This window comes from Orcinus orca, chromosome 5 (genome assembly GCF_937001465.1).
Source record: "Orcinus orca chromosome 5, mOrcOrc1.1, whole genome shotgun sequence".
Classification (NCBI taxonomy): Eukaryota; Metazoa; Chordata; class Mammalia; order Artiodactyla; family Delphinidae; genus Orcinus; species Orcinus orca.
The window spans coordinates 89,012,386-89,038,409 of NC_064563.1; the positions used below are offsets into that span (position 1 = coordinate 89,012,386).

General features: G+C 40.2%; 1 protein-coding gene across 4 annotated transcripts in view; it reads left to right on the plus strand.

The window, feature by feature from the left end:
• Positions 1-28: 28 nt before the first annotated feature.
• Positions 29-26,024, plus strand: part of CCDC191 (coiled-coil domain containing 191) — a 102,815-nt gene continuing 76,819 nt past the window's right edge. For 2 of the 4 annotated variants that reach the window (XM_004272045.4, XM_033432130.2), the window contains exons 1-6: positions 34-279; positions 2,752-2,790; positions 6,811-6,952; positions 17,399-17,542; positions 20,904-21,082; positions 22,552-22,775. In XM_004272045.4, coding sequence (XP_004272093.3) covers positions 187-279; positions 2,752-2,790; positions 6,811-6,952; positions 17,399-17,542; positions 20,904-21,082; positions 22,552-22,775 — 821 coding nt within the window. In that variant the 5' untranslated portion in view covers positions 34-186. Of the gene's footprint in view, positions 280-2,751; positions 2,791-6,810; positions 6,953-17,398; positions 17,543-20,903; positions 21,083-22,551; positions 22,776-26,024 lie in introns of all 4 variants that reach the window. The other 2 variants (XM_033432127.2, XM_033432129.2) reach the window with 2 other exon arrangements.

Genomic DNA, 26,024 nt, shown 5'->3' on the forward strand with positions numbered 1-26,024 from the left:
GCCATGGGTAACTGAGCACACACGTTCCGCCTGCGCAAAGCCTCCTGGGAGTGGTGGTTCGACGGCGCCCCACACCTGCAGTCTTTGTGGGCAGAGGAACTACAACTCCCAGGGAGACCCGGAAGCAGTCTAGGCAAAGGAGCGGTTGTTTCAGCTTTGGCCGAAGTCCGGCCCTGAGCCTGGAAAATGCTTCTAGCGCCCCAGGAAAGGACCTCCGCAAGGGAGAGGTCGGGGCTGAATGGATGGAAACAGTTTACAAGGAAGCCGAGTCTCACCAAGGTGATCCATTCCTATCGGGAGCTCTTGGAGAGGAGAGGGGAGGGGAGGCGGGGACCGACCCTAAGGCCAGCCGCAGCCCCACCTGCGCGTCCTCCCTCTTGCCCCAGGGGCATCATTACCTGGTCCGCTCCTGCCATGACCCACTGAGAGCCAGCACTGCGCTAAGTGAAGGGGGCCTAGGAACTTTGGGGCTTGGTTACCTTACGGCTTTGATGGGCAGCGTCGTGGAAGAACTGTTTCCATCTAACGCTTTTCTCAAAAACTGGAGAGTCTTGATAGTGCCCCTTCCGGTGAAGAGAATTCGAGAGCTATCCCGGCTCCCCACCACTCCTGGTTTTAGGGAAGTTCCCACACGGTTTCATTTCTTTTTCTTTTCTTTTCTTTCATTCTTCTTCTTCTTCTTCTTTTTTTTTTTTAATGTTTTGCAAATCATAGGAAATTTCTTTGTTGGAGGGGTAAGATCTTCACCTTAAGTCCTCGGCCTCATATTCCTCCCCTTCTAGTTTTACATAAAGTATCTAAAATGAACTCAGAAATGCAAGTGCATATTGACTATATCAATACTTGATTCACTTGAAAATCTAAATTGTAGAAACAATCAAAAAATAGATCCTCTTTATATTTGCCACCTTCTTTGATGCATTAGCATCCAAAGACATGGAAAACTGATAACCCCACTGTAAACTTGAAACGTGTAAATGACATGTGAAAAGTCACAGTCACACGGAGTGTGCTTTACACAGACTCCTTTTTTTAAAATTAATTAATTTCTTTATTTTTGGCTGCGTTGGGTCTTCGTTGCTGCGCGCGGGCTTTTCTCTAGTTGTGGCGAGAGGGGGCTACTCTTCGTTGCAGTTCGCGGGCTTCTCATTGCAGTGGCTTCTCTTGTTGTGGAGCACGGGCTCTAGGTGCTTGGGCTTCAGTAGTTGTGGCTCGCGGGATCTAGAGTGCAGGCTCAGTAGTTGTGGCGCATGGGCTTAGCTGCTCTGCGGCATGTGGGATCTTCCCGGAGCACGGCTCGAACCCGTGTCCCCTGCACCGGCAGGCGGATTCTCAACCACTGCACCACCAGGGAAGCCCCACAGACTACTTTTTTTAACAGTCACAAAAATGAATGCTTTAAATGTAAATGGGAGTACCAAATGGAGGACTTCTCAGCTTACAGCTGTTTTCACCCTTAAGTTACCCCTCCTTAAAAAATATTCGGTAGACATGTGGCGTTTCTGTGGCCCCTAGGCAATTGTGCTTGCAGGTTATTCTAAATATACCAGCTAAATAATGCACTGGACATACTTTACGTGGTGAATATCTTGCGCCAGATGCTGGAGTGTGCAGACTGGAGCATTAAAGAGACTTGGAAACAGAGTCTGCTCCTGTTGTACCAGTTCCATAATAGATTGGATCCAAAGTAGGTTATGGGTATAAACTTGATGATGAAAGGTAAAAACTGGGGACAGTTTTGGGGACCCCAAAAGGAAAGTTTTTGCTGCTAGTGCTCATTGTTACTACCTAGAGGATAGAAAGGTAAAAAACAAGAGATCCTTGAGGTTCAATTGTGTTTGAATAGGATCAGCTGTTTCTTTGTTGCAGCGACAAAATTATTCAGCAATACAGCTGCATTAATTAGTTATCTGTAAGGTGCTTTGTAGGGGAAGTGTTATATAAGTGAAGGATAGTATTATACCTTTCCCTCCTGTATGTGTCAGCATGCTTGTTTAGATATTCCCTTATTTATTGAAAAACCCACCTAAATTATTAGCAAAGCAAATACCTCTATTTGTTAAGTTGCTATTAGAGGGAATTCTGCAGACTTCTGAGAGTTAACAGAGAGTGAAGAAAGCAGGTGTCCTACTGGTCTGATTTCTAATTTCAGATTAATATCTGACTGACCTGGGTAGAAATTTATGTGATTTCTGCCTTATTTTTGCTCTGTAAAACAGTGGAAGATTGGTTATCCCTCACTCTACCCCCCATTTCTTATTGGATCAAACAATATCCTTGCTCTAGGTAAATACAAGTTACTCATGAAAAGAGGGGTCTGGGGAGAGGCGCACACCTTTCTCCAAGCAGATTTGTTTCCATGACACTTGAATAACCTGGCTAATTAATCAGTGCTTATTTGGGTTTTTATAAGGAATATTATATGTAGCATTCCTCTATCTTGGCTCTTAACCCTGGGGAGCTTTAAAAAAATACTGACACATGGGCCCTACCCCAGACCAATTAAATCAGAATCTGGAGATGGGCCTAAGTAAGAGATAAAGCAGTCAGAAGTTGTTCCAGAGAAGGCTTCGTGTTTTCTTCATCCTACCAGCATTCTGTATTTTTTTTGTTGCTGAACTTTCTAATGCAATGCTTTGGGGAAAGACTAAAGGACGCTTGTCCACAGCCTTCAACCAGAAAGACAAATTAAAATGGCAAAGTTGATAGATACATTACTGGGAACTAATATTCTGTATATATTTTCTACAGCCTGTGTTTGACCCTGACAATGTGGAACACTGGATTAAGGTAAGGATATTTCATAATTAAGATAGAAAGAGAATTAAGAGTCACACATAGTCAGATGGAATAGGAATACTAATAGGTCTCCATTTTGCATATATTTTGCTGTTTTCATTCCCATGTGACTATATATGTTGCCTTAGTTTTGTACTATAGTACATTTTCATGATTTTGTGGCTTCTATAAAAGCATGAATGACAAGATAACAGGTAGACATCCCTTTCAAATGCCATGAGGATCATTTGAAAAGGATTAAAGGAGGAGGGGAGGAGAAGCCTTAGGAGAGGACATTGTGGCTTTCCCCAGATAATTGGAAAGAACGTACTGTAGTTACATTGACCTGTGGGACCAATACAATAGGTAAAAGCTATGCATGCATCACAAGTAGGAATCCTCTAGTAACTAAAGCAATCCAAAAATGGAGTGGGCATTCTTATAAACAGATGGATTTTCTATCACTAGAGGTATTCAAGTGGGTTCTAAGTGGTCACTTAATGTTAGGACTAATGAGGAATATGTTTGAGCGTTGAGTGGGGGTGGCGGATGGTGGTGGATTGTGTTAGATAACCTCTGAGGTCTCTTCCAGGCCTGAGACGTATATTTTTGAGTCCAAGTACCATTTAAGTTGAAAGTACCATTAAACCACTTCTGGTGCGTGCCTCCGAGTGTCATTTTGGCAACTTGCCATACTCATTTGTGCACGACCTGTTTCAAAATCATGCAGTATCTTCCTGGGAAAATATCCTTCTGCCTGGTAGTATTTTGAAGAGCTATTACTTATCAAAATTGACAGGCATTATGAGCACCAGGCCAGGTGGAACCTAGGACAGATATAATCACTGTTAACCATTTTTTCATCCAGCCAGTATTTATTAAGTTCCTGCCAAGTACTAGCCCACTATGTTGGGCACCGGAAGTAAAACAGTGCACGGGGCAGGTACAGTTTCTGCCCTCCCAGAGTTTATAGTCCAGTGGGGGGGCTAAACAACTTACTTTAAATTGTTGGGAGAATTAAGGATGCAGTGGAAGCTCATGGCGTGGGGCGCTCATATAAATGGGGCCAGGGAAGCTTCCTGGCTCCTGCAGAAGGCCTGACTTAGAAGACAGTAAAATGGGTCCACTGTCATGGAGGCTAACCTCTAGGAAGCCCACTTCTCAGTCTCCATCAGGCTCAGCTTGCGTGTCAGTGTTGAAAGTCAGAATGCCAAGCCTTTGCAGGGCTTAATTGTACATTTAGTCACCGTCTCCTCCAGAGGGGAAGATTTGGGTAAAATAAAAGGATAAACTTCTGCTGTGATTTGTCTGCACCATTTTCCTCTTTCATGCTGCTGTCAGCCAGCTTGACTTGGTTAGATTTTATCATTCCTCTAAAACTTCTGCAGTAGCTCTTTCTCCATTATACCCTCAAATCTCCCTTCTAGAAAAAAATCAAGAAGTTCTCATTTCACCATGCAGTCCATTCTGATTGCCATACTATTTCTTTTTCCTTTCCAGTATCTTTGGATGTATAGCCTGGACTCCTTGCCTTTGTGTTTTTATTATCCTCTTGTGTCCAAAATTATTTTCCTTCAGTTTCTACTTCTTACCACTCCACAGAAAGTTGTCATAAATGACTTCCCGAGTAAATCCAGTGGTCCATTCTTTGTCCTCAAACTTTTTCAGGTCTGTTTGATACAGTTATTTTTTTATTCTAGTTATCACTTTTTTATTCTAGAAATTCTCTCCTCCATTACCTTTTCGTGACACTGTTTCCTCTTGCTTCTCTTTTTTTTTTTTTTCGCGGTATGCGGGCCTCTCACTGTTGTGGCCTCTCCCGTTGCGGAGCACAGGCTCCGGACGCGCAGGCTCAGCGGCCATGGCTCACGGGCCTAGCCGCTCCACGGCATGTGGGATCTTCCCGGATCGGGGCACGAACCCGTGTCCCCTGCATCGGCAGGTGGACTCTCAACCACTGCGCCACCAGGGAAGCCCCCCTCTTGCTTCTCTTAATACCTCTCTGTTCACTCCTCTGTCTTCTTGTCTGATTTTATTCCCTAATATATTCCAACTCTGGGTGTACCCTAAACTGTTACAACTTCTACAACTAAGATTTGCAAATCCACTTGAGTGGACCACTCACTCAAAATGGAAGAGGGGGACATATATGGAAAGATAATGTGGGAAACGGATCTCTCCAGAGTGACCTCATAAAGAGTAAGTGATACTTTCTTGACTCTAACCCTGATTAGATCATTTTTCTTCTTATTCATATCTTTTCCCATATGTTCTATTTTCTACATCTTTTTCAAGTTACCCTTGCCTTTTCAACTTTATTCCTGTGCTTCTGTCTAATTCAAACTTAGTATACGAAACCTTTGAGAGTTTAAAAGGCAAAGCCCATGGCAGGTTTTGACAGTTGTACTACCAGTCTTTCCACGAAGGGCATGAGGAAAAATCATTTTCAAAATAGGTCAGACAACAACATAAACTATGGGAAAGTGTGGCTTTTTTGAATAACTCTTTAACATAGTCATTCTTTAACAAACACTGATGGGGCATCTGTTATATACCAAGCACTGTTCTAGGTGCTAGGGGTTTCACGCATGAAAAAGACAAAAATCCCTGCTTATGTTCGAGTTAGGGGAGACGATAAACGATAAAATATGTTATAAGGTCATAAGTGCTACAGAGAAAGTCAGAACTGCCGAGGGAAACTGGGAGAGCCAGGAGGAGGGTGTTTACAATTATTTAAGGGGTAGTCAGAGCGGGCCTTGCTACGAAGGTGACATTTGAGTAAAGACTTGAGGAGGGGAGGGAAAGAGTAGTACAGCCTTCTGGAGGAGAGCAGTCAGAGGGGAAGAAAGCACAGAGGCTGAGGTGGGAATGCACTTGGCACGTTTAAGGAGGAATAAACAAGGAAGTCAGAGTGGCTGAGGTAGAGTGAGCAGTGGCAGGAGCGGCCAGCGAGCTTAGAGAGCGCACAAGGGCCTGATGTTGGAGGACCACGGAGTGTGTCATGAGGACTTCGACTTTTGTTCTGAGGGAGCTAGGGAACCATTGAAGGGTTTTGAGTGTAGTTAACAGGAGACGGCTTTCATTTTAAAAGGGTTTCTCTGCCTGCTGTGGTGGGAGACTATTCCAGAAAACGTGTCAGGAGACGTTGGTGCCTTGGACCAGGGTGATAGCACTGGAGGTAACAAGAAGGGGTCATCTTCTGGATATATTTTGAAATTAGAGTCAACTGATTTCCTGACAGATTGTGTGTGGGATAACAGAGAGTGGATTCAAGAAGGCCTCCAAGATTTTTGTCCTGATGAACTGAAAGAATAGAGTTGTCACTACCTGAGTTGGAAGGCTAGGAACACAACAGGCATGGAGAAAAACCAGCTTGTGGGGTGAGGGGTGAAGTCGGGGGTTAATTGTAAAATACACTTTTTATACCATGCAGGTAAACCAAAACGCCAGGAGTTTGACCACCTCTGCTAATCCCTTCCCCGTTCCTGTGGATTTGGCCATACTTTTACTAGATTCTCACTGTTGAGTTAAAATATTCCTGATTACTGCAGTTCAATGACTCTGTTTATCCCACTTTTTTTGAACTTACAGTTTCCCTAATATATGATGGGAAGTTCCTTTCAGAGGTAGTAATTTGAGGAAGTGTAGCTACCTGCCTGTGGTTCATATTCATATGCAAGTCCTAGTGACATGGAAACTAATAAAATATTATATATTTTTTAAAATAAAATATCCAGGTGTCAGGATCCCATTACTAATGCTCTAAACAAAAGTTATCTAAAGCTTAAATTACCTTTTGTTCAAATATAAACATTGTGAACACCTGTTAAAACTTGGTAAAATACTGTAATTAATTGCATATTTAATGAATGAAATTATTTAGGGTGGATGTTTAAACCTCAGAGTTCCTTTAAAAATGGAAAAATGAAAGTATCTTGGTAGTTGGTAGAAAATCAGATTCTTAAATACGAGAGAAATTCTTTAACCCTGAAGAAAGCTGTCATCTTAGTGGATTTTTTCTTTTTTCTAAAGAGAGTGGAGAAAGCTTCAGAATTTGCAGTTTCAAAAGCATTTTCTGCTGGAAATTCAGATTTATCCAGAAGGCTTTGGAACCAAATTGTAGATTTGGAAACACCTGAGCAAATAGAGGATCATGATGAAGTCTATGCAGAAGGTAAGAGAATACATTTTTTGCTGCAATGTTAACAATTCTTTGGAGTACAACTTACTAAAGTGTAACTCATAATGTATTTCAAAGTATGAAATGAAAGCTTTTCTTTCTCTTGTTCTTAATTTTTCTTTGTTTCTACTTCCCTGAAGCTAATTTACTCTAACTCCAATATTACAAGTCAGTTACATTTAAGGCTTATTTTGTCTCTTGAAGTAGAACCACATCCAGAGGCAGTTTTGACATAACACAGTTATCTAGTAAGTGTAAGATATTAATCCTGTGGCACAGAGGGCAGCTTGTTAACTTGATCTACTATCATATAGATAATCTGACCACTAGTTTATAAATCAACTTTGTTCCTTATGAAGAGAGTCTAAAGCTGACCTCACCTCCCTGCCTCTGCAAAACATTTACTCCTCTGGAATTCAGTATTTTAGTTACTGATGCCGTGAGGAACTCCACTGTTTACGGATGAAAAGATCAGGAGGGACCAGCAAAGAAGACTGGAAAGGAGAGGCCCCTGAGGTAGGAGGAAAGCCAGGGTGCCATGTCCTGGAAGCCAATTTCCATTTGGATCATTTATGTCTCCAGTTTTTCAGATTGTTTCTTCATTTATTCAACATATATATTAAATTGTTACTCTGTGCCAGGTACTATTTTAGGCACTGGAAGAGCAGGTTATGAACAAGAGATGAAGTCCTTGCTTTCATGGAGTATACATTCTAGAGTGGGAATAAATAAAACGAAAACTAAATGGTCAGTTAGTGATAAGTCATCTGAGTTTGGACCTGAATAACAAGAAAGAGCCAGGTGAGCTGTGATGGAGGAAGAGCATCCCAGGCAGTGGGAAAGGTGGCATCAAGAATTAAAGTACAGAGAGACCTTCAAGATGGCAGAGGAGTAAGACGTGCAGATCACCTTCCTCCCCACAAATACATCAGAAATGCATCTACATGTGGAACAACTCCTACAGAACACCTACTGAATGCTGGCAGAAGACCTCAGACCTCCCAAAAGGCAAGAAACTCCCCACGTACCTGGGTAGGGCAAAAGAAAAAAGAATAAACAGAGACAAAAGGATAGGGATGGGACCTGCCCCTCGGGAAGGGATCTATGAAGGAGGAAAAGTTCCCACACACTAGCAAGCCCCTTCACTGGCAGACACAGGGGCTGGCAGGGGGAAGCTTCGGAGCCACGGAGGAGAGTGCAGCAACAGTGGTGCGGAGGGCAAAGCAGAGAGATTCCCACACATAGGATCAGTGCCGACCAGCACTCACCAGCCCGAGTCTTGTCTGCTCACCCGCCGGGGTGGGTGGGGGCTGGGAGCTGAGGCTTGGGCTTTGGTCACATCCCAGGGAGAGGACTGGGGTTGGCTGCGTGAACACAGTCTGAAGGGGTTAGTGCACCACAGCTAGCCGGGAGGGAGTCTGGGAAAAAGTCTAGAACTGCCTAAGAGGCAAGAGACCATTGTTTTGGGGTACGCGAGGAGAGGAGATTCAGAGCACTGCCTAAACAAGCTCCAGAGACGGGCGCGAGCCATGGCTACCAGCGCGGACCCCAGAGATGGGCATGAAATGCTAAGGCTGCTGCTGCAGCCCCCAAGAAGCCTGTGTGCGAGCACAGATCACTATCCACACCTCCCCTCCTGGGAGCCCATGCAGCCCACCAATGCCGGGGTCCTGAGATCCAGGGACAACTTCCCCAGGAGAACACACGGCACGCCTCAGGCTGTTGCAACATCACGCTAGCCTCTGCCACTGCAGGCTCACCCTGCATTCTGAACCTCTCCCTCCTCCAAGCCTGAGTGAGCCAGAGCCCCCTAACCAACTGCTACTTTAACCCCATCCTGTCTGAGTGGGGAACATATGCCCTTGGTGGCCTACACGCAGAGGTGTGGCAAAATCCAAAGCTGAACCCCAGGAGCTGTGCGAACAAAGAAGAGAAAGGGAAATTTCTCCCAGCAGCCTCAGGAGCATCAGATTAAATCTCCACAATCAACTTGATGTACCCTGCATCTCTGGAATACCTGAAAAGAACAAATCATCCCAAAATTGAGGCGGTGGACTTTGGGAGCAACTGTAGACTTGGAGTTTACTTTCTGCATCTAATTTGTTTTTCGTTTTATGTTTATCGTAGTTTAGTATTTAGAGTTTATTATCATTGTTAGATTTGTTTTATTGATTTGGTTGCTCGCTTCCTTTTTTCTTTTTATGTATGTATATTTTTTTTTTCCTTTTCTCTTTTTGTGAGTGTGTATGTGTATGCCTCTTTCTGTGATTTTGTCTTCATAGCTTTGCTTTTATCATTTGTCCTAGATTTCTGTCTGTTTGTTTGTTTGTTTTTAGTATAATTTTTAGCACTGGTTCTCATTGGTGGCTTTGTTTTTTGGTTTGGTTGCTCTCTTCTTTCTTTTTTTTTTTCTTTTTTTAAAACTTTTTTTATTTCTAATAATTTTTAAATTATTTTTTATTTTAATAAGTTTATTATATTTTTTCTTTCTTTCCTTCTTTTTTTCTACTTTTTCGTCTGAGCCATGTGTCTGACATGGTCTTGGTGCTCCAGCCGGATGTCAGGCCTGTGCCTCTGAGGCGGGAGAGCTAAGTTCAGAACATTGGTCCACCAGAGACCTCCTGGCTCCATGTAATAACAAACAGTGAAAGCTCTCCCAGAAATCTCCAACCCAACACTAACACCCAGCTCCACTCAGTGACCAGCAAGCTACAGTGCTGGACACCCTATGCCAAACAAGTAGCAAGACAGGAACACAACCCCACCCATTAGCAGAGAGGCTGCCTAAAATCATAAAAAGGTCACAGACACCCCAAAACACATCACTGGATGAGGTCCTGCCCATCAGAAAGACAAGATCCAGCCTCATCCACCAGAACACAGACACCAGTCCCCTCTACCAGGAAGCCTACACAACCCACTGAACCAACCTTAGCCACTGGGGGCAGACACCAAAAACAACGGGAACTACAAACCTGCAGCCTGCAAAAAGAAGACCCCAGACACAGGAAGTTAAGCAAAATGAGAAGACAGAGAAACACACAGCAGATGAAGGAGCAAGGCAAAAACCCACCAGACCAAACAGATGAAGAGGAAATAGGCAGTCTACCTGAAAAAGAATTCAGAGTAATGATAGGAAAGATGATCCAAAATCTTGGAAATAGAATGTGGAAAATACAAGAAACGTTTAACAAGGACCTACAAGAACTAAAGAGAAAACAAACAACAATGAACAACACAATAAATGAAATTTAAAATTCTCTAAAAGAAATCAATAGCAGAGTAACTGAGAAAGAAGAACAGATAAGTGACCTGGAAGATAAAATAGTGGAAATAACTACCGCAGAGCAGAATAAAGAAAAAAAAAAGTAAAGAACTGAAGACAGTCTCAGACACCTCTGGGACAGCATTAAATGCACCAACATTCTAATTATAGGGGTCCCAGAAAAAGAGGAGAAAAAGAAAGGGACTGAGAAAATATTTGAAGAGATTATAGTTAAAAACTTCCCTAATATGGGAACGGAAATAATCAATCAAGTCCAGGAAGAGCAGAGAGTCCCGTACAGGACAAATCCAAGGAGAAACATGCCAAGACACATATTAATCAAACTATGATAAATTAAATACAAAGAAAAAGTATTAAAAGCAGCAAGGGAAAAACAACAAATAACATACAAGGGAATCCCCATAAGGTTAACAGCTGACCTTTCAGCAGAAACTCTGCAAGCCAGAAATAGAAAATATAAACAGAATATAATATAATTTATTTATATTATATATAAATATTTATATATTTATGTTTATATAATATATAAATATATAAATGTTTATATAATATAAACAAATAGAAAATATAAACAGACCAATCACAAACACTGTAATTGAGACTGTGATTAAAAATCTTCCAAGAAACAAAAGCCCACGACCAGATGGCTTCACAGGTGACTTCTATCAAACATTTAGAGAAGAGCTAACACCTATCCTTCTCAAACTCTTCCAAAATATAGCAGAGGGAGAAACACTCCCAAACTCATTCTATGAGGCCACCATCACCCTGATATCAAAAGTAGGCAAAGATGTCACAAAGAAAGAAAACTAAAGGCCAATATCACTGATGAACACAGATGCAAAATACTAGCAAACAGAATCAAACAGCACATTTAAAGGATCATACGCCATGATCAAGTGGGGTTTATCCCAGGAATGCAAGGATTCTTCAATGTATGCAAGTCAATCAATGTGATACACCATATTAACAAACTGAAGCATAAAAACCATATGATCATCTCAATAGATGCAAAAGAGCTTTTGACAAAATTCAACACCCATTTATGATAAAAACCCTCCAGAAAGTAGGCATAGAGAGAGCCTACCTCAACATAATAAAGGCCATATATGACAAACCCACAGACAACATCATTCTCAATGGTGAAAAACTGAAACCATTTCCACTAAGATCAGGAACTGAACAAGACAAGGTTGTCCACTCTCACCACTATTATTCAACATAGTTTGGAAATTTTAGCCACAGCAATCAGAGAAGTAAAAGAAATAGAAGTAATCCAAATCAGAAAAGAAGAAGTAAAGCTGTCACTGTTTGCAGATGACATGATACTATACATAGAGAATCCTAAAGCTGCTACCAGAAATCTACTAGAGCTAATCAATGAATTTGATAAAGTAGCAGGATACAAAATTAACGCACAGAAATCTCTTGCATTCCTATACACTAATGATGAAAAATCTGAAGGAGAAATTAAGGAAACACTCCCATTTACCATTGCTACTAAAAGAATAAAATACCTAGGAGTAAACCTAACGAAGGAGGAAAAAGACCTGTATGTAGAAAACTATAAGACACTGATGAAAGAAATTAAAGATGATGCAAACAGTTGGAGACATATACCATGTTCTTGGATTGGAAGAATCAACATTGTGAAAATGACTATACTACCCAAAGCAATCTACAGATTCAATGCAATCCCTATACTACTACCAATGGCATTTTCATAGATCTAGAACAAAAAATTTCACAATTTGTATGGAGACACAAAAGACTCCGAATAGCCAAAGCAATCTTGAGAAAGAAAAACATAGCTGGAGGAATCAGGCTCTCAGACTTCAGACTATGCTACAGAGCTACAGTAATCAAGACAGTATGGTACTGGCACGAAAACAGAAATATAGGTCAATGGAACAGGATAGAAAACCCAGAGATAAACCCACACACATATGGTCACCTTTTTTTGATAAAGGAGGCAAGAATATATGATGGAGAAGACAGCCTCTTCAATAAGTGGTGCTGGGAAAACTGGACAGGTACATGTAAAAGAATGAAATTAGAACACTCCTTAACACCATACACAAAAATAAACTCAAAATGGATTAAAGACCTAAATGTAAGACCAGACACTACAAAACTCTTAGAGGAAAACATAGGTAGAACACTCTGACATAAATCACAGCAAGATCCTTTTTGACCCACCTCCTAGAGAAATGGAAATAAAAACAAAAATAAACAAATGGGACCTAATGAAACTTAAAAGATTTTGCACAGCAAAGGAAACCATAAACAAGGTGAAAATACAAACCTCAGAATGGGTGAAAATGTTTGTAAATGAAGCAACTGACAAAGGATTAATCTCCAAAATTTACAAACAGCTCATGCAGTTCAAAATCAAAAAAAACAAACAACCCAATCCAAAAATAGGCAGAAGACCTAAATAGACATTTCTCCAAAGAAGATATACAGATTGCCAACAAACACATGAAAGGATGCTCAACATCAGTAATCACTAGAGAAATGCAAATCAAAACTACAATGAGGTATCACCTCATATCAGTCAGAATGGCCATCATCAAAAAATCTACAAGCGTGTGGAGAAAAGGGAACCCTCTTGCACTGTTGGTGGGAATGTAAATTGATACAGCCACTATGGAGAACAGGATGGAGGTTCCTTAAAAAACTAAAAATAGAACTACCATATGACCCAGCAATCCCACTACTGGGCATATACCCTGAGAAAACCATAATTCAAAAAGAGTCATGGGGCTTCCCTGGTGGCGCAGTGGTTGAGAGTCCGCCTGCCGATGCAGGGGACACGGGTTCGTGCCCTGGTCCGGGAAGAGCCCACATGCCGCGGAGCGGCTGGGCCCATGAGCCATGGCTGCTGAGACTGCATGTCCGGAGCCTGTGCTCTGCAACGGGAGAGGCCACAACAGTGAGAGGCCTGCGTACCGCAAAAAAAAAAAGAGAAAGAATTAGAATCCCCTTGGGCTTCCCTGGTGGCACAGTGGTTAAGAATCCACCTGCCAATGTAGGGAACACGGGTTCGAGCCCTGAACCCCGGTCCGGGAAGATCCCACATGCCACAGAGCAACTAAGCCCACATCAACTGCGTCACAACTACTGAGCCTGCGCTCTAGAGCCCGCGGGCCACAACTACTGAAGCCCACGCACCTAGAGCCCGTGCTCCGGGACAAGAGAAGCCACCGCAATGAGAAGCCCGCGCACCGCAACAAAGAATAGCCCCCGCTCGCCGCAAGTAGAGAAAGCCCGCGCGCGTGCACGCAGCAACCAAGACCCAAGGCAGCCTAAATAAATAAATAAATTAAAAAAAAAAAAAAAAGGAGTCATGTACCACAGTGTTCATTGCAGCTCTCTTTACAATAGCCAGGACATGGAAGCAACCTAAGTGTCCATCGACAGATGAATGGATAAAGAAGATGTGGCACATATATACAATGGAATATTACTCAGCCATAAAAAGAAACAAAATTGAGTTATTTGTAGTGAGGTGGGTGGTCCTAGAGTCTGTCATACAGAGTGAAGTAAGTCAGAAAGAGAAAAACAAATACTGTATGCTAACACATATATATGGAATCTAAATTTAAAAAAAAGTCTGAAGAACCTAGGGGCAGGACAGGAATAAGGACGCAGACGTAGAGAATGGACTTGAGAACATGGGGAGTGGGAAGGGTAACTTGGGATGAAGTGAGATAGTGGCATGTACATATATACACTACCATATGTAAAATAGATAGCTAGTGGGAAGCAGCAGCATAGCACAGGGAGATCAGCACCGTGCTTTGTGACCACGTAGAGGGGTGGGATAGGGAGGGTGGGAGGGAGACGCAAGAGGGAGGAGATATGTGGATATAAGTATATGTATAGCTGTTTCACTTTGTTATAAAGCAGAAACTAACACACCATTGTAAAGCAATTATACTCCAATAAAGATGTTAAAAAAACAAAAAAGTTAAAGTACAAGCTTGGTGTGCTTGAGTAATTGAAGGAAGACCAGTGTTGCTTCAGCTACCCCATGGAAGTGAGCTTGCAGGAGTGAGCAGAAGACGTGTCACATAGGGCCTTATAGGCCTGGTGAAAGAATTTAGATTTTATTCTGAGTATGATTAGACATCATTGAAGGGTTTTAAGCAGAGGTGTAGTAGGATAATTTATTTAATATATGAAGAATGAATTATAGGGGAGAAAAAGAGGGAAAAGGGAGACTAGTGGAAGGCTACTGCAGTGGTCTCTGTGAGCTGTAATGGCACTTGGTCTTGGGTGGTTGGTGGTACTGGAGTTGGAGAAAGGAGATTGATTCAGAAATTGGCAAGGCTATGTCTTACCCACCCCTTCTCCCACCCCATCAATAGGAATACACACTAAACTTTAGCCACTCAACGTTTCCAAAAAGTCCTGTAGTTAAATATATATTTACTTACCCCCTTTTCCAAGGTTCCTAGAACCTGAACTCTTTTTTTTGTTGTTGTTGTTGTTTTTGTTTTGTTTGCTGTACACGGGCCTCTCACTGTTGTGGCCTCTCCCGTTGCGGAGCACAGGCTCCGGACGCGCAGGCTCAGCGACCATGGCTCACGGGCCCAGCCGCTCCGCGGCATGTGGGATCCTCCCAGACCGGGGCACGAACCCGCGTCCCCTGCATCGGCAGGCGGACTCCCAACCACTGCGCCACCAGGGAAGCCCGAACCTGAACTCTTTTTATCTTGAAATACGTATTAATATCCTGAGAAACTAGTGATCCACATTAGAAAGTACTCGTGTATGAATTGAACATGTGTTTCAAAGGTTTATATCCTTTTTTCCTCCTCTCATCAGCCGTCTATTGATATTCAGTAAGAACTAGTGTTCTGGGGAACATACTTTGAGAAACTCTGCTTTGAGGTAGGCATCAAGCCTCTGATCCAACATGAGGCGTTACTACAGTTGAACCCTCCAAGAGCCGTTCTCTTTCCTTGTTCTTTCGAAGCACTTCATAGTATACCTCTATTTACTAATAAATGGCATTTAGTAGATCCAAATTATTTTACACATTATTTATTATAAATATGTGAACTGTTGTACACAGGGTTACTCAGTAAATATCTGCTCCCTTTCTCTACCTTCCTCTGAAAGCCAGTAGTGTCTGTTGCTAGCGTACTTTTTTTTTTTTTTTTTTTTTTTTGGTGGTACGCGGGCCTCTCACCGCTGTGGCCTCTCCCGTTGCGGAGCACAGGCTCCGGACGCGCAGACCCAGTAGCCATGGCTCACGGGCCCAGCCGCTCCGTGGCATATGGGATCCTCCCGGACCGGGGCACAAATCTGCGTCCCCTGCATCGGCAGGCAGACTCTCAACCACTGTGCCACCAGGGAAGCCCGCTAGCATACTTTTTATACTTAGTTTCTATCACCTTGATTCATTTTTTTCTATTTTTACATATCATGCATTCCCATCTATGTTAAATGTCTCTTGGCATCATTTAGTATTTGGAAACACTCCATTCCCTTAGAGCTGTGCAATAATGATAATAACAATGATGAAGATAATACTGAAATAGACATTTTTCTTCTTTGAAACGCCCATGCCCTATCCATAAGAGCTGTATGATAATGATGAAAGTAATGCTAAAGGAGACATTTTCTCTCATAACTCTATAATTAAGAAGATTTTCTGAATGTCACTAAGAAAGAAATCCAAATGGAAGTTGGCTTCCAGGATATCACACTCTTTGATTTTCCTCCTACCTCAGTGGTCTCTCCTTCCTAGTCTACTTACCTGGTTCTGCCTTATCTCTTCAACCCCTAAATACTAGAGCTCCTCAGGGATTAATCCTTGAACCAATTCTCTATCTACCTTCCTTCTTTGCCGATCTCATTCATTTCTATGGCTTTAAATACCATCTGTATGCTGACAACACCCACATTTGTTTCTTCAGCTTGGACCTCTCCCTTGAAATCCAGATGATATAGCCAATACCTATTTGACATCCCTATTTGGATGTCTCATAAGCATCTCAAACCCAATTCATCTGATACTGAACTCCTGATCTTCCGGAGTTCAGTACTGCTGCTCCCTTGGTCTTCCCTATCTCGGTAAATGACATCTCCATTCTATAGTTGCTTAAGCCAAAACCCTTACAGATTTTTCTCTCACATCCCATATCCAGCCCATCAGCAAATCATGTCAACTCCACCTCAAAACATTATGTTCTAGAATCTGAGCATTTCTACTACCTCCACTTCAGGTCTAGGCCATCATCACCCCTTTTCTGGATATTTGTCTCTCAACTGTTGTCTCCTGCTTCTGAGCTTGTCCCCATATAGTCTATTTTAACATAGTAGTCAGAGTGATGCTCTTAAAATATGTTACCTCTTAGCTCAAAAACCTCCCATTACATACAGAGTAAAAGCCAAAGTACTTATCTAAACAAAGTGTTTTCAACCTCAACACTGTTGATATTTTGGGCCAGATAATTTTTGTTGTGGGGCCTGTCCTATGAATTGTAGGATGTTTAGCAGCATCCCTGGCCTCTACCCAGTTCCCCAGTTGTAATAACCACAGATGGCTCCAGACATTGCCAGATGTCCACTGGGGAGTAAGATCACCCCCACTGCTCTAGAACCACTGCTCTAAACCTGATCCCTACATTACCTCTTCTACCTCATCTCTAACTACTCTCCCTTTACTCATTCCTCCAGCCATACCACCTCCATGCTGTTTCTCCAATACACTAGACACTCTGCTGCCTTAGGGCCTTTGCACTTGTTTTCCCTCTGCACAGATTAATTTTCCCTTACATAGCCATATGGCTCACTCCCTCACTTCCTTCCCTTTTTTGCTCAAATGTCTTCTCAGTGAGGCCTCCTTTGACCACCCAATTAATTTAAAAGTATCAACACCCATCTTTCATTTCTTGTACACCATTTCTCCTTCTCCTGCTCTGTTTTTCTGACTTGCTTGTTCATTGTCTCTCTTCCCCAATTAGAACATAAGCTTCATGGTGGTAGGTTTTATTTTTCCTGTTTTGTTCACTGGTGTATTCCCAACATCTAGAGCAGTACTTGACATGATAAGTGCTCAGTTAACATTTATTGAATGAATGAAAACAGCAAATGAAGAAAGTCTCAGAAGTAAAAAGATGTTTTTGTTTTATTGACAGCTCAGGAATTGGTCAATGACTGGTTAGATACCAAACTTAAGCAAGAACTAGCAAGTGATGGGGACGGTGATACTGAAGACACTGTGTCACGTATCCCTCCTGTGCCAGAAGCCAATGGACATTTGAAATATGACAAGTTCGATGGTAAGAACTTATTTAATTGTGCTAAGCTTTATCATCCAATGAATGTGTCCAAGAAGTCTTTTTAATTGTTTTGAATAATAAATGATATGTTATTTGAGTTTTCTGTGTTTTGCTTATTTTTCAATTGGCTTTAATTTTTCTTGATTCAATTTAAATTACTTATCTGTATCCTCAGTAAATTCGTGGGTTTTTTAAATTAAAGTATTCTATTATTTGTAATTCTTCTTATGATTATCATGGCAATTAATGCTGTTTAAGAGTGCCTCTTTCCATATATTGTTGGATGACCATTTACTTTGATGGCTTTTAAATGTTTTACTATATTTAAACATTGATATCTCATTTTGTGTTTACAAAATGCTTCATATGTCTTTATAAGGGAGGTTATTACTTGTACACAGAGTTAGTGTTAGACAAGTTAAATAGCTAACTTGTGAGGATTCCTCAGTTGTACCCAAAGAGTCTAAGATTTTTTTCCCTAAGCGTAAGGATAGGCATAGTGATGGTGGTGGCATCTTGCCATGCATGGCTCAGACACCCCTGATGAACTCATCTTGCAGCATTTCCCTTGGTTAGGACACTACAAAATCCCCAGCTCGCAAATCACAAAGTCATGAGCCCTTAAAGTTAGGGGACTCCTCAAGATCACCTAATCCGATCTACCCTCTTCACCCCCTTAGACAGAGATTCTTCTATAGTATCCCTAATATGGGGTAATACAATCTCTGCCTGAACACCTCCCAGGATAAGGAGCCTGCACTCTGGGAGGAGCCCATTCAGCTGTTGTGAGGCTCTAATATTCATAAATTCTCTCTTAGTTAGGAGAATTAGGATTTTGTCCTCAGTACCTTTTACCCGTTTGTGCAACAGAAAATAATATCATGTTCTCTCTCTCAAGAACAGTCTTTTCTTTTCTTGTGGGAGTTGTAATCATATCTGATCTTTCATATACATCAGTCTTCCTAGATTAAATAGCACCAGTACTCTCAACAGTTCTTTATATCACATTGTTTCTAGATATACTGATTGCCACCTTCTGGATGTTTTCTAGTTTAATGATATCATTATTAAAGTGAGGCATTTCAGTACGTAATATTTATTCTAAAGCATGTCTGAAATATAATGAAACTGCTACTTTCTTTCATATGGTGCTAATATATCTAGTTATATCTCTTAGATTTGTTATTACCTTCTAGTATCTTATCAGGCCTCACTCATCTTATGCTTGTAGTATTAATTTTTGGGGGGATCAAAACATTGAACAAAAATATTACCTAGCCATTAAAAAAGGATGTTTATCAAAATTATTAACTAACGGACTTCCCTGGTGGCGCAGTGGTTAAGAATCCCCCTGCCAATGCAGGGGACATGGGTTCAAGCCCTGGTCCAGGAAGATCCCACATGCCATGGAGCAACTAAGCTCGTGCGCCGCAACTGCTGAGCCTGCATGCCACAGCTACTGAGGACCGCACTCCTAGAGCCCATGCTCTGCAACAAGAGAAGCCACCACAACAAAGAGTAGCCCCTACTCACCACAACTAGAGAAAGCCCACATGTAGCAATGAAGACCCAACACAGCCAAAAATAAATACATTTATTTTTAAAAAATTATTAACTAACATATGATTATCTCAATAGGTGCAGGAAAAATACTTGACAAAATTAATTCCTGATTAAAACTCTCAGCAAACTACTAATAAAAGGTAAATTTTTCATCCTGAAGGGGGCATTTACATGAGACATGTAGAAAACAAATACCAAAATGACAAGTGTAAATCCTGCCTTATCAAGAATTACATTACATGTAAATGGATTAAACATTCCAATCAAAAGATGGAGACTGGCAGAATGAACTTAAAAATACAACCTAACTATATGCTGTCCCAGGAGACACAGTCTAGAGTCAAAGACACAAACAGCTTGAAAATAAAAGGATGGAAAAAGATGTACTATGCAAACAGTAACCAAAAGAGAGTGAGAGCAGCTTACTAGTCTCAGAAAAAATAGGCTCTAAGGTAAAAAATTGTTACTCAAGACAAAGAAGGGCATTCTATAATAATAAAAGGGTCAATCCATCAAGAAAACATAACAAGTGTAAACATATATGCACCTAACAAAAGAGCCCCAAAATATGTGAAGCATAAACTGACAAAATTGAAGGGAGAAATAGATAATTCAGCAATAACAGTTGGAGACTTCAGTACCCCATTTTCAATAATGTATGGACCTAAATAGAACATCATCAAGAATGATATTCAGTATTGCTAGTCATTAGGAAAAAGCAAATTAAAACTACCATGAATAACCACTATGCACCTATTATAATGGCTTAAATTAAAAGACTGATCATACCAAGTTTTGGTAAGGATATGGAGGAACTGGAACCCTCCTACACTGCTGGTGAGAATGTGAAATTATATAACCACTTTGGAAAACAGCTTGACAGTTTCTTAAAAATTTAAACACGTAGTTATGTGATCCAACCATTCCAGTCCTAGGCATTTTCCCAAGAGAAAAGAAAGCAAATGTTCATACAAAGACTTGTACGCAAATGTTCATAACAACTTTATTTGTAATAGCCAAAATCTGGAAGCAACCCAAATGTTTATCCCCAGATGAATGAATGAATAAATTGTGGTATGCCCATACAGTGGAATACTACTCAGCAATAAAAAGGGATAAACTATTGATACAGCAACATGAATGAATCTCAAAATAATTATGCTGAGTAAAAGAAGGACGACCAGAAAGAGTACATAGTATATGATTTAATTGATACCAAATTCTGGAAAATTTAAACTAATCTATTGGCAGAAAGCGGGTCTGGGGTTGCCTGGGATAGGGCAAAGAGCATGGGGAGGAGTGAGAGGAAGAGATTGCAAATCTGCGTGAGGACCCTTTTGCAGCTGACAGACACATTCATTATCTTGATTGTAATGATGTTTAATGGTATCTATATATGTCAAAGCTTATTGCAGACTTTAAATATTTACAAGTTTATTATATGTCAATTATACCACGGTAAAGCCTTTTTTAAAAAGAGCAATGGAGTCCTCAAGGATGTTTAGATCCTTGTAACATAAATGTAAAATTAATAGCTTTTAAATTTGGCAGTGAGGGAGTTAGTGACTCGGGTGAGGGCAGTTCCTCATGAGTGGAGGTTTTTTCCTCTTAGCTGAAGGTAATTGCTGAGGGCTGTATTCATCCAGTTGGCATTATCAGTTACTATTTATCGAACACTCACAGCTTTGTATTTTTATTGTACCAGGATTATTTACAGAAATATGGAAATTGTACAAAAATTAAATTTTAAAAAAATTAAAAATTTTTTCCTTCTTTGTTGTTGTTATGTTTCCCCCAGATTTATGTGGTTATTTGGAGGAGGAAGACGAAAGTACCACCTTTCAAAAATTCATAGACCATCTGCTCCATAAAGACGTGGTAGATTCTGGGATATTGGAAGATCTTGGAATGAATGAAAACCAAGACAAGAAGTGGCAGAAGGATCCTCATCTTACCATGGAGATGAGACATAAGCAGGTGGGAGGGAAAAGCAAAATTAAAATGGATAACAGGAAGCAATTTTTGTGTAACACATTTAATAAGCTTAAATAAAGACTTAGGCTTTATTGTGAAAAAGGGTGCCATCTGTGGTTTGGTTAGAAAGAATAAAAATAAAATATAAGAACTTCAGAAGAAAAATAATGCTCATAAGCTGAGGATAGGAAACAATTTATTTAAGAAAACCAAAAAGAGGAATAATTGATTTTGACCATGAGAGTGGTGAGCTAAACTTTATTAGTTTGGATGTGATACTTCCTATTATAAATATGTAGATTGGGTTTTGCTTGAATTTGGTTTTTGTATTGTGAGATCAAGATATTAATATCATGAATATTCTGGTGAATGTTATAATGATAATTCTTTTCTAGACAGTGAGAAAATTCACTTATTTTGTGATTATAATTCGAAAGGGAGAACAGAGCTGAATTAAATCTAGTTCAGCTGTTTTGAATTAGAAAGGCGTATGGGAACTTTCTTTTCTCCAAAGGGAATAGTAGGTTATAGGAAAAAGATTCATCTCAACACTTTGTAGAGGAACTTAAGGAAGTCCGAAAGACCAAGTCTTTTCCACATGTCCAGAACCAAGACCAGGGTAGTATTAATGTCTATATGTGTGTATGCTATCGTTTTATAACACTGAATTTCTGATTACTTTAAACCATAATGTATGCCAAAGCAGCACTAAGGATGTGAGAGAAACGAGTAGATGCATGATCCTGGTTTGGATTTATGATAAAAAGGAAGAGAAAAGGTTCGGTAAGAGGTAGCAATTATCTAGAAGTCTTATCATAACTGAAGAGTAAGATAAGGGTAAAGTTAAATGAAGCAGGAAGGAAAGGACCACTCCTTAATTCATAGCTAGTCTAAAGAATTGGGTTTGAAAAAAATGATTGTGCTTATTCAGAAATATCTGTGAAGTTTGTGGTTTTGATTTCCAAATATGATCCAGAATCATTGATAAATTCAAATAAAGATAGAATTGAATAAAAGGTCATGATGCTCCTTTAAGGCAGTAAATCACTGTTCTAGCCTTCACAAAGTAGCCTCTCCAAAATATCCTTATTCTTTCTTAAATTATAATTAACATACAGACAGAGCTTAAATAAATAACAGTAATGTACACCTTGGAAAATCTTATGGATTGAAAATCATTACTAAAGAAGAATCCAGAATTTGGCATCCAACCCAATGGATTTTCAGCTTTTCTGTAGTGCCTATCGTTCCCAAATTGTTTGGAGTCATCTCTCCTGACTTCATTTAAAATTTTGTATAGGCCATTACCCAGTAAATAAATGAATTTCCCCTATTTTTCTGATAAACAGTGGGGTTCTGGGCCAAAATGTTTCAAAGTAGTTGTATTTTGAACTTCAAAATGTGTTCTAAGGTTTTGCATATCCCTTTCTACTTGAAAGGCTGCATTTCACCCTTGTTGTATTCTCTTTAAGGTAAAAGAAAATCGCTTAAGACGTGAGAAACAACTGGAGCGCCAGAGAATTGAAAAGACCCTGAAAAAATCAGCCTTCTTAGAGGCTCAGTATCTGGTGCAAGAAGAGAAAAAAAGGAAGGCTCTAGAGGCCAAGAAAGAGGAGGAGGAGATTCAAAGGGAGATGGTAAAGCTGCGGAGGGAGATAATTGAGAGGAGACGCACTGTGGAAGAAGCGTGGAAAATGTAAGCCAGCCATGATGAGCAGCGTGAAGTGTTCTTGTTTAAGCAGTCATTTTGGAAGTACTTTAAAGGTCCTTAAAATGCACAGACAATGCACTAATAAAACACAAAAGAGAAATCACCCACTAGTCCACCATCTTAACAAGTTAGCTATTTTCATTTTTCCATGTTTCCTCCTGGTCTTGGTCCCTTTATGAACTTAACTGCAACCATAAAGTACATTTAATTTGTTATTCTGCTTGTTGTAATAACCACATCGCCTGGAGTCCTAAGGTCTGTATATTACTCCACTGAGTTCCTATACCATAATTTATGTAATGACCTCCACTCCCTATACTGGTAAGCATTTCAGCTAATTTCAGATTTTTCACTAATAGTGCAGTGAGCATCCTTAAGCATAGAGCTTTTTCATTCTTTTGAATTATGTTCATAGGAGTATAATTACTGAGGTAAATTGTGTAGGTTTTTTATGACTTTTGAAACATTGCCAAATTCCTTTCCAGACGAGTTGTGCATATTTACACAATTCCTGACAGTGAGCCCCACTCAGCATTGGGGGAGATCATCATTTTCAATATTTTTGCACTTTTAATAGGTATTTTATTGGTTAGTGTGCATCTCTTTGTGTACCTGAACATTTGTAAGGTTGAACACGTTTCCTTATGCACGTTTGCTAATTATGCCTCATTCTATTGTGAATTGCCTCAGTGTCTTATCTTCTGATAATCATACAGAGAGTCACCATTGCCTTACTGCCACTGATAAAGAAAAAGAATATCTGACATAAGAGGGAAATCAAAATAGTCCTCACAGGATGTAGTACTATTGTGTATCCTCATGCAGAAAATGAGCTTCATAAATGAAATAACTAATGTATTTATTCTGAGAAACAGCACTGGTGCATAAACTGCAAAAGCCTTAGGACAATGTGCCTGAAATGCCTGAATACTCAAACTGAGGGGCCAGAAAGACCTATTAGCCTGCCACCCCCTTCCACCCCCATCAGTGTACACAGCATTTCCCCCTGTGTTCTTGACTGCTCTCATCCTACCCAGTTTAAAACAGCTCGGCAGTGGACGTGCATCTCATTCTTCCAAGTGCCAGGCTGAAGCCTCCTCCAGAGGCCTTTTCTTTCAGAAAGCAATCTCCAGTTTTTTAGTGAGTTCTTGCTAAGGTCAGCCTTGCTCTTCAGATTATTCTCAAGCCCTGAAGAATCTAGGCTGACCTAAAATAAATTGTGAAAACAAGTAATATTTGATGGTAGCAGGAAGTTCTGCTCACAGTGGGCACTCAACAGACATTCACTAACCAGTCATTTCTTTTAAAAGTTAAAAGCTTATCCACATGGGGATATATGTATATGTATAGCTGATTCACTTTGTTATAAAGCAGAAACTAACACACCATTGTAAAGCAATTATACTCCAATAAAGATGTTTAAAAAAATAATAAAAAATAAAAGTGGGCAAAAAAAAAAAGCTTATCCACAGATACAGTGAGACAGGTAATATGCAGTACTTCTAGGTGGACAGACTGGTTTAAACGTTCCAGAAAGCAATTTGGCAATAAACAATAATAGCCATAAAAATGTTATCACTTGACCGGGGAATTCCAGTCCTAGGAAAACTACCCTAAGAAAGTGATCAGAATCGCTTCTCGGCCTTTTGGCTAAGACCAAGTGTAGAAAGTGATCAGAAATCCAAAGATTTGTACACAAATATAATGAAAATAATATTATTTATAATAACAGACACTAATAAATATTGGAGAAATTAATAAATACTAGTTGTACAATGAAACAGCACCGACATGTTATCAGGGTTTTCTTCTGGGTAGAAATATGGATGGCTTTTATACATCTCCAATTTTGCACAATGAGCAAACATTGCTTTCATAACAGATACGTATTTTGATTTTTTTTTAAAGACTACATCCATGGTATGAGAACTGTATTTCTTTAAATGCCCACTATGATCTGTCTGTAACTATCTAATATAACATTGTTATGGCATTAGTAAGTTTGGAAAGAGTCAATAAAATTTTATTGTTGGTAGGGCTTTTTAAATTTATTTGTAAGGTGTCCTAAATCTGCTTCATTGCATAGTGTCAAAGTATCTTCTCTAAGAGATTTATTGATTACAAAGGGAAAAATAGCAACTTTACACTGGAGAAACTACCTTAACCAAATGATGGTTCATATCACCAGTAATAAGATTGTGTGCCCCCTGTATGATATATGATAATTAATGAATGAATGTCTATAGATTATTCTGTCATCCCTCTCTCAATTTGAGTTTCCACAACTGTAAAGTGAAATTCAGAAAGACTGGTGACTTGCCTGAGTTTTCACAGCTGATTTGTGGCCAGAACCCATGAATCTAGATTCCTGACTAGATGCTATCTTTACTACGTCATTGATAAAATATATACCTTATACACTTACACACACCTGTGTAGTTTAATACACTCCAATAAGAAGGCAATGGCTATGACCTGGCTTGGATTGTTGAGTGTAAGAGGGATGACCTGGATGAGAAAGAAAAGGTAGGTGAGTGAGAAAGAGATAAGCAGAAATATGAGCAACAAAGTTACTAAGAGATTCTTGTTAACTTGCCTGAAGTCCTTTTCCTTATTGTTACTAAGTTCTGTTTTTTCTCTTTCCAGCTATTTTAGAATTAATATAAATTCCATTTTCTCCTTATTCAGTACCACCTGATTCTTTTATTATTTTTCTTCCGAGAAACCTTGTAAAAACCTTGTGGGAAAAATGTCATTCCTTTCTTACCTGAGGGTCCTGTTTTTTCTCCCCTTGTAAGAAGAGAGAGAACTTATGTCTGTATTAGAGAATACCTGATAGTTGTTATCTCTCAAATTTTGATCAAGGTATCACTCAATTTTAAACTCAATAAAAATACTTTACTAGGGGCTTCCCTGGTGGCACAGTGGTTGAGAGTCCGCCTGCCGATGCAGGGGACACGGGTTCGTGCCCCGGTCCGGGAGGATCCCACATGCCGCGGAGCGGCTGGGCCCGTGAGCCATGGCCGCTGGGCCTGCGCGTCCGGAGCCTGTGCTCCGCAATGGGAGAGGCCACAATAGTGAGAGGCCCGCGTACCGCAAAAAAAAAAAAAAAAAAACCTTACTAAAATATATATAAGGCTTTCTCCTTTTCAGAGTACATTATAATTTTATTTCATTTAACTGTATTTTATAAAGGAATAAACTAAATCTCAAAAAAAATCACCCTACTTTGTA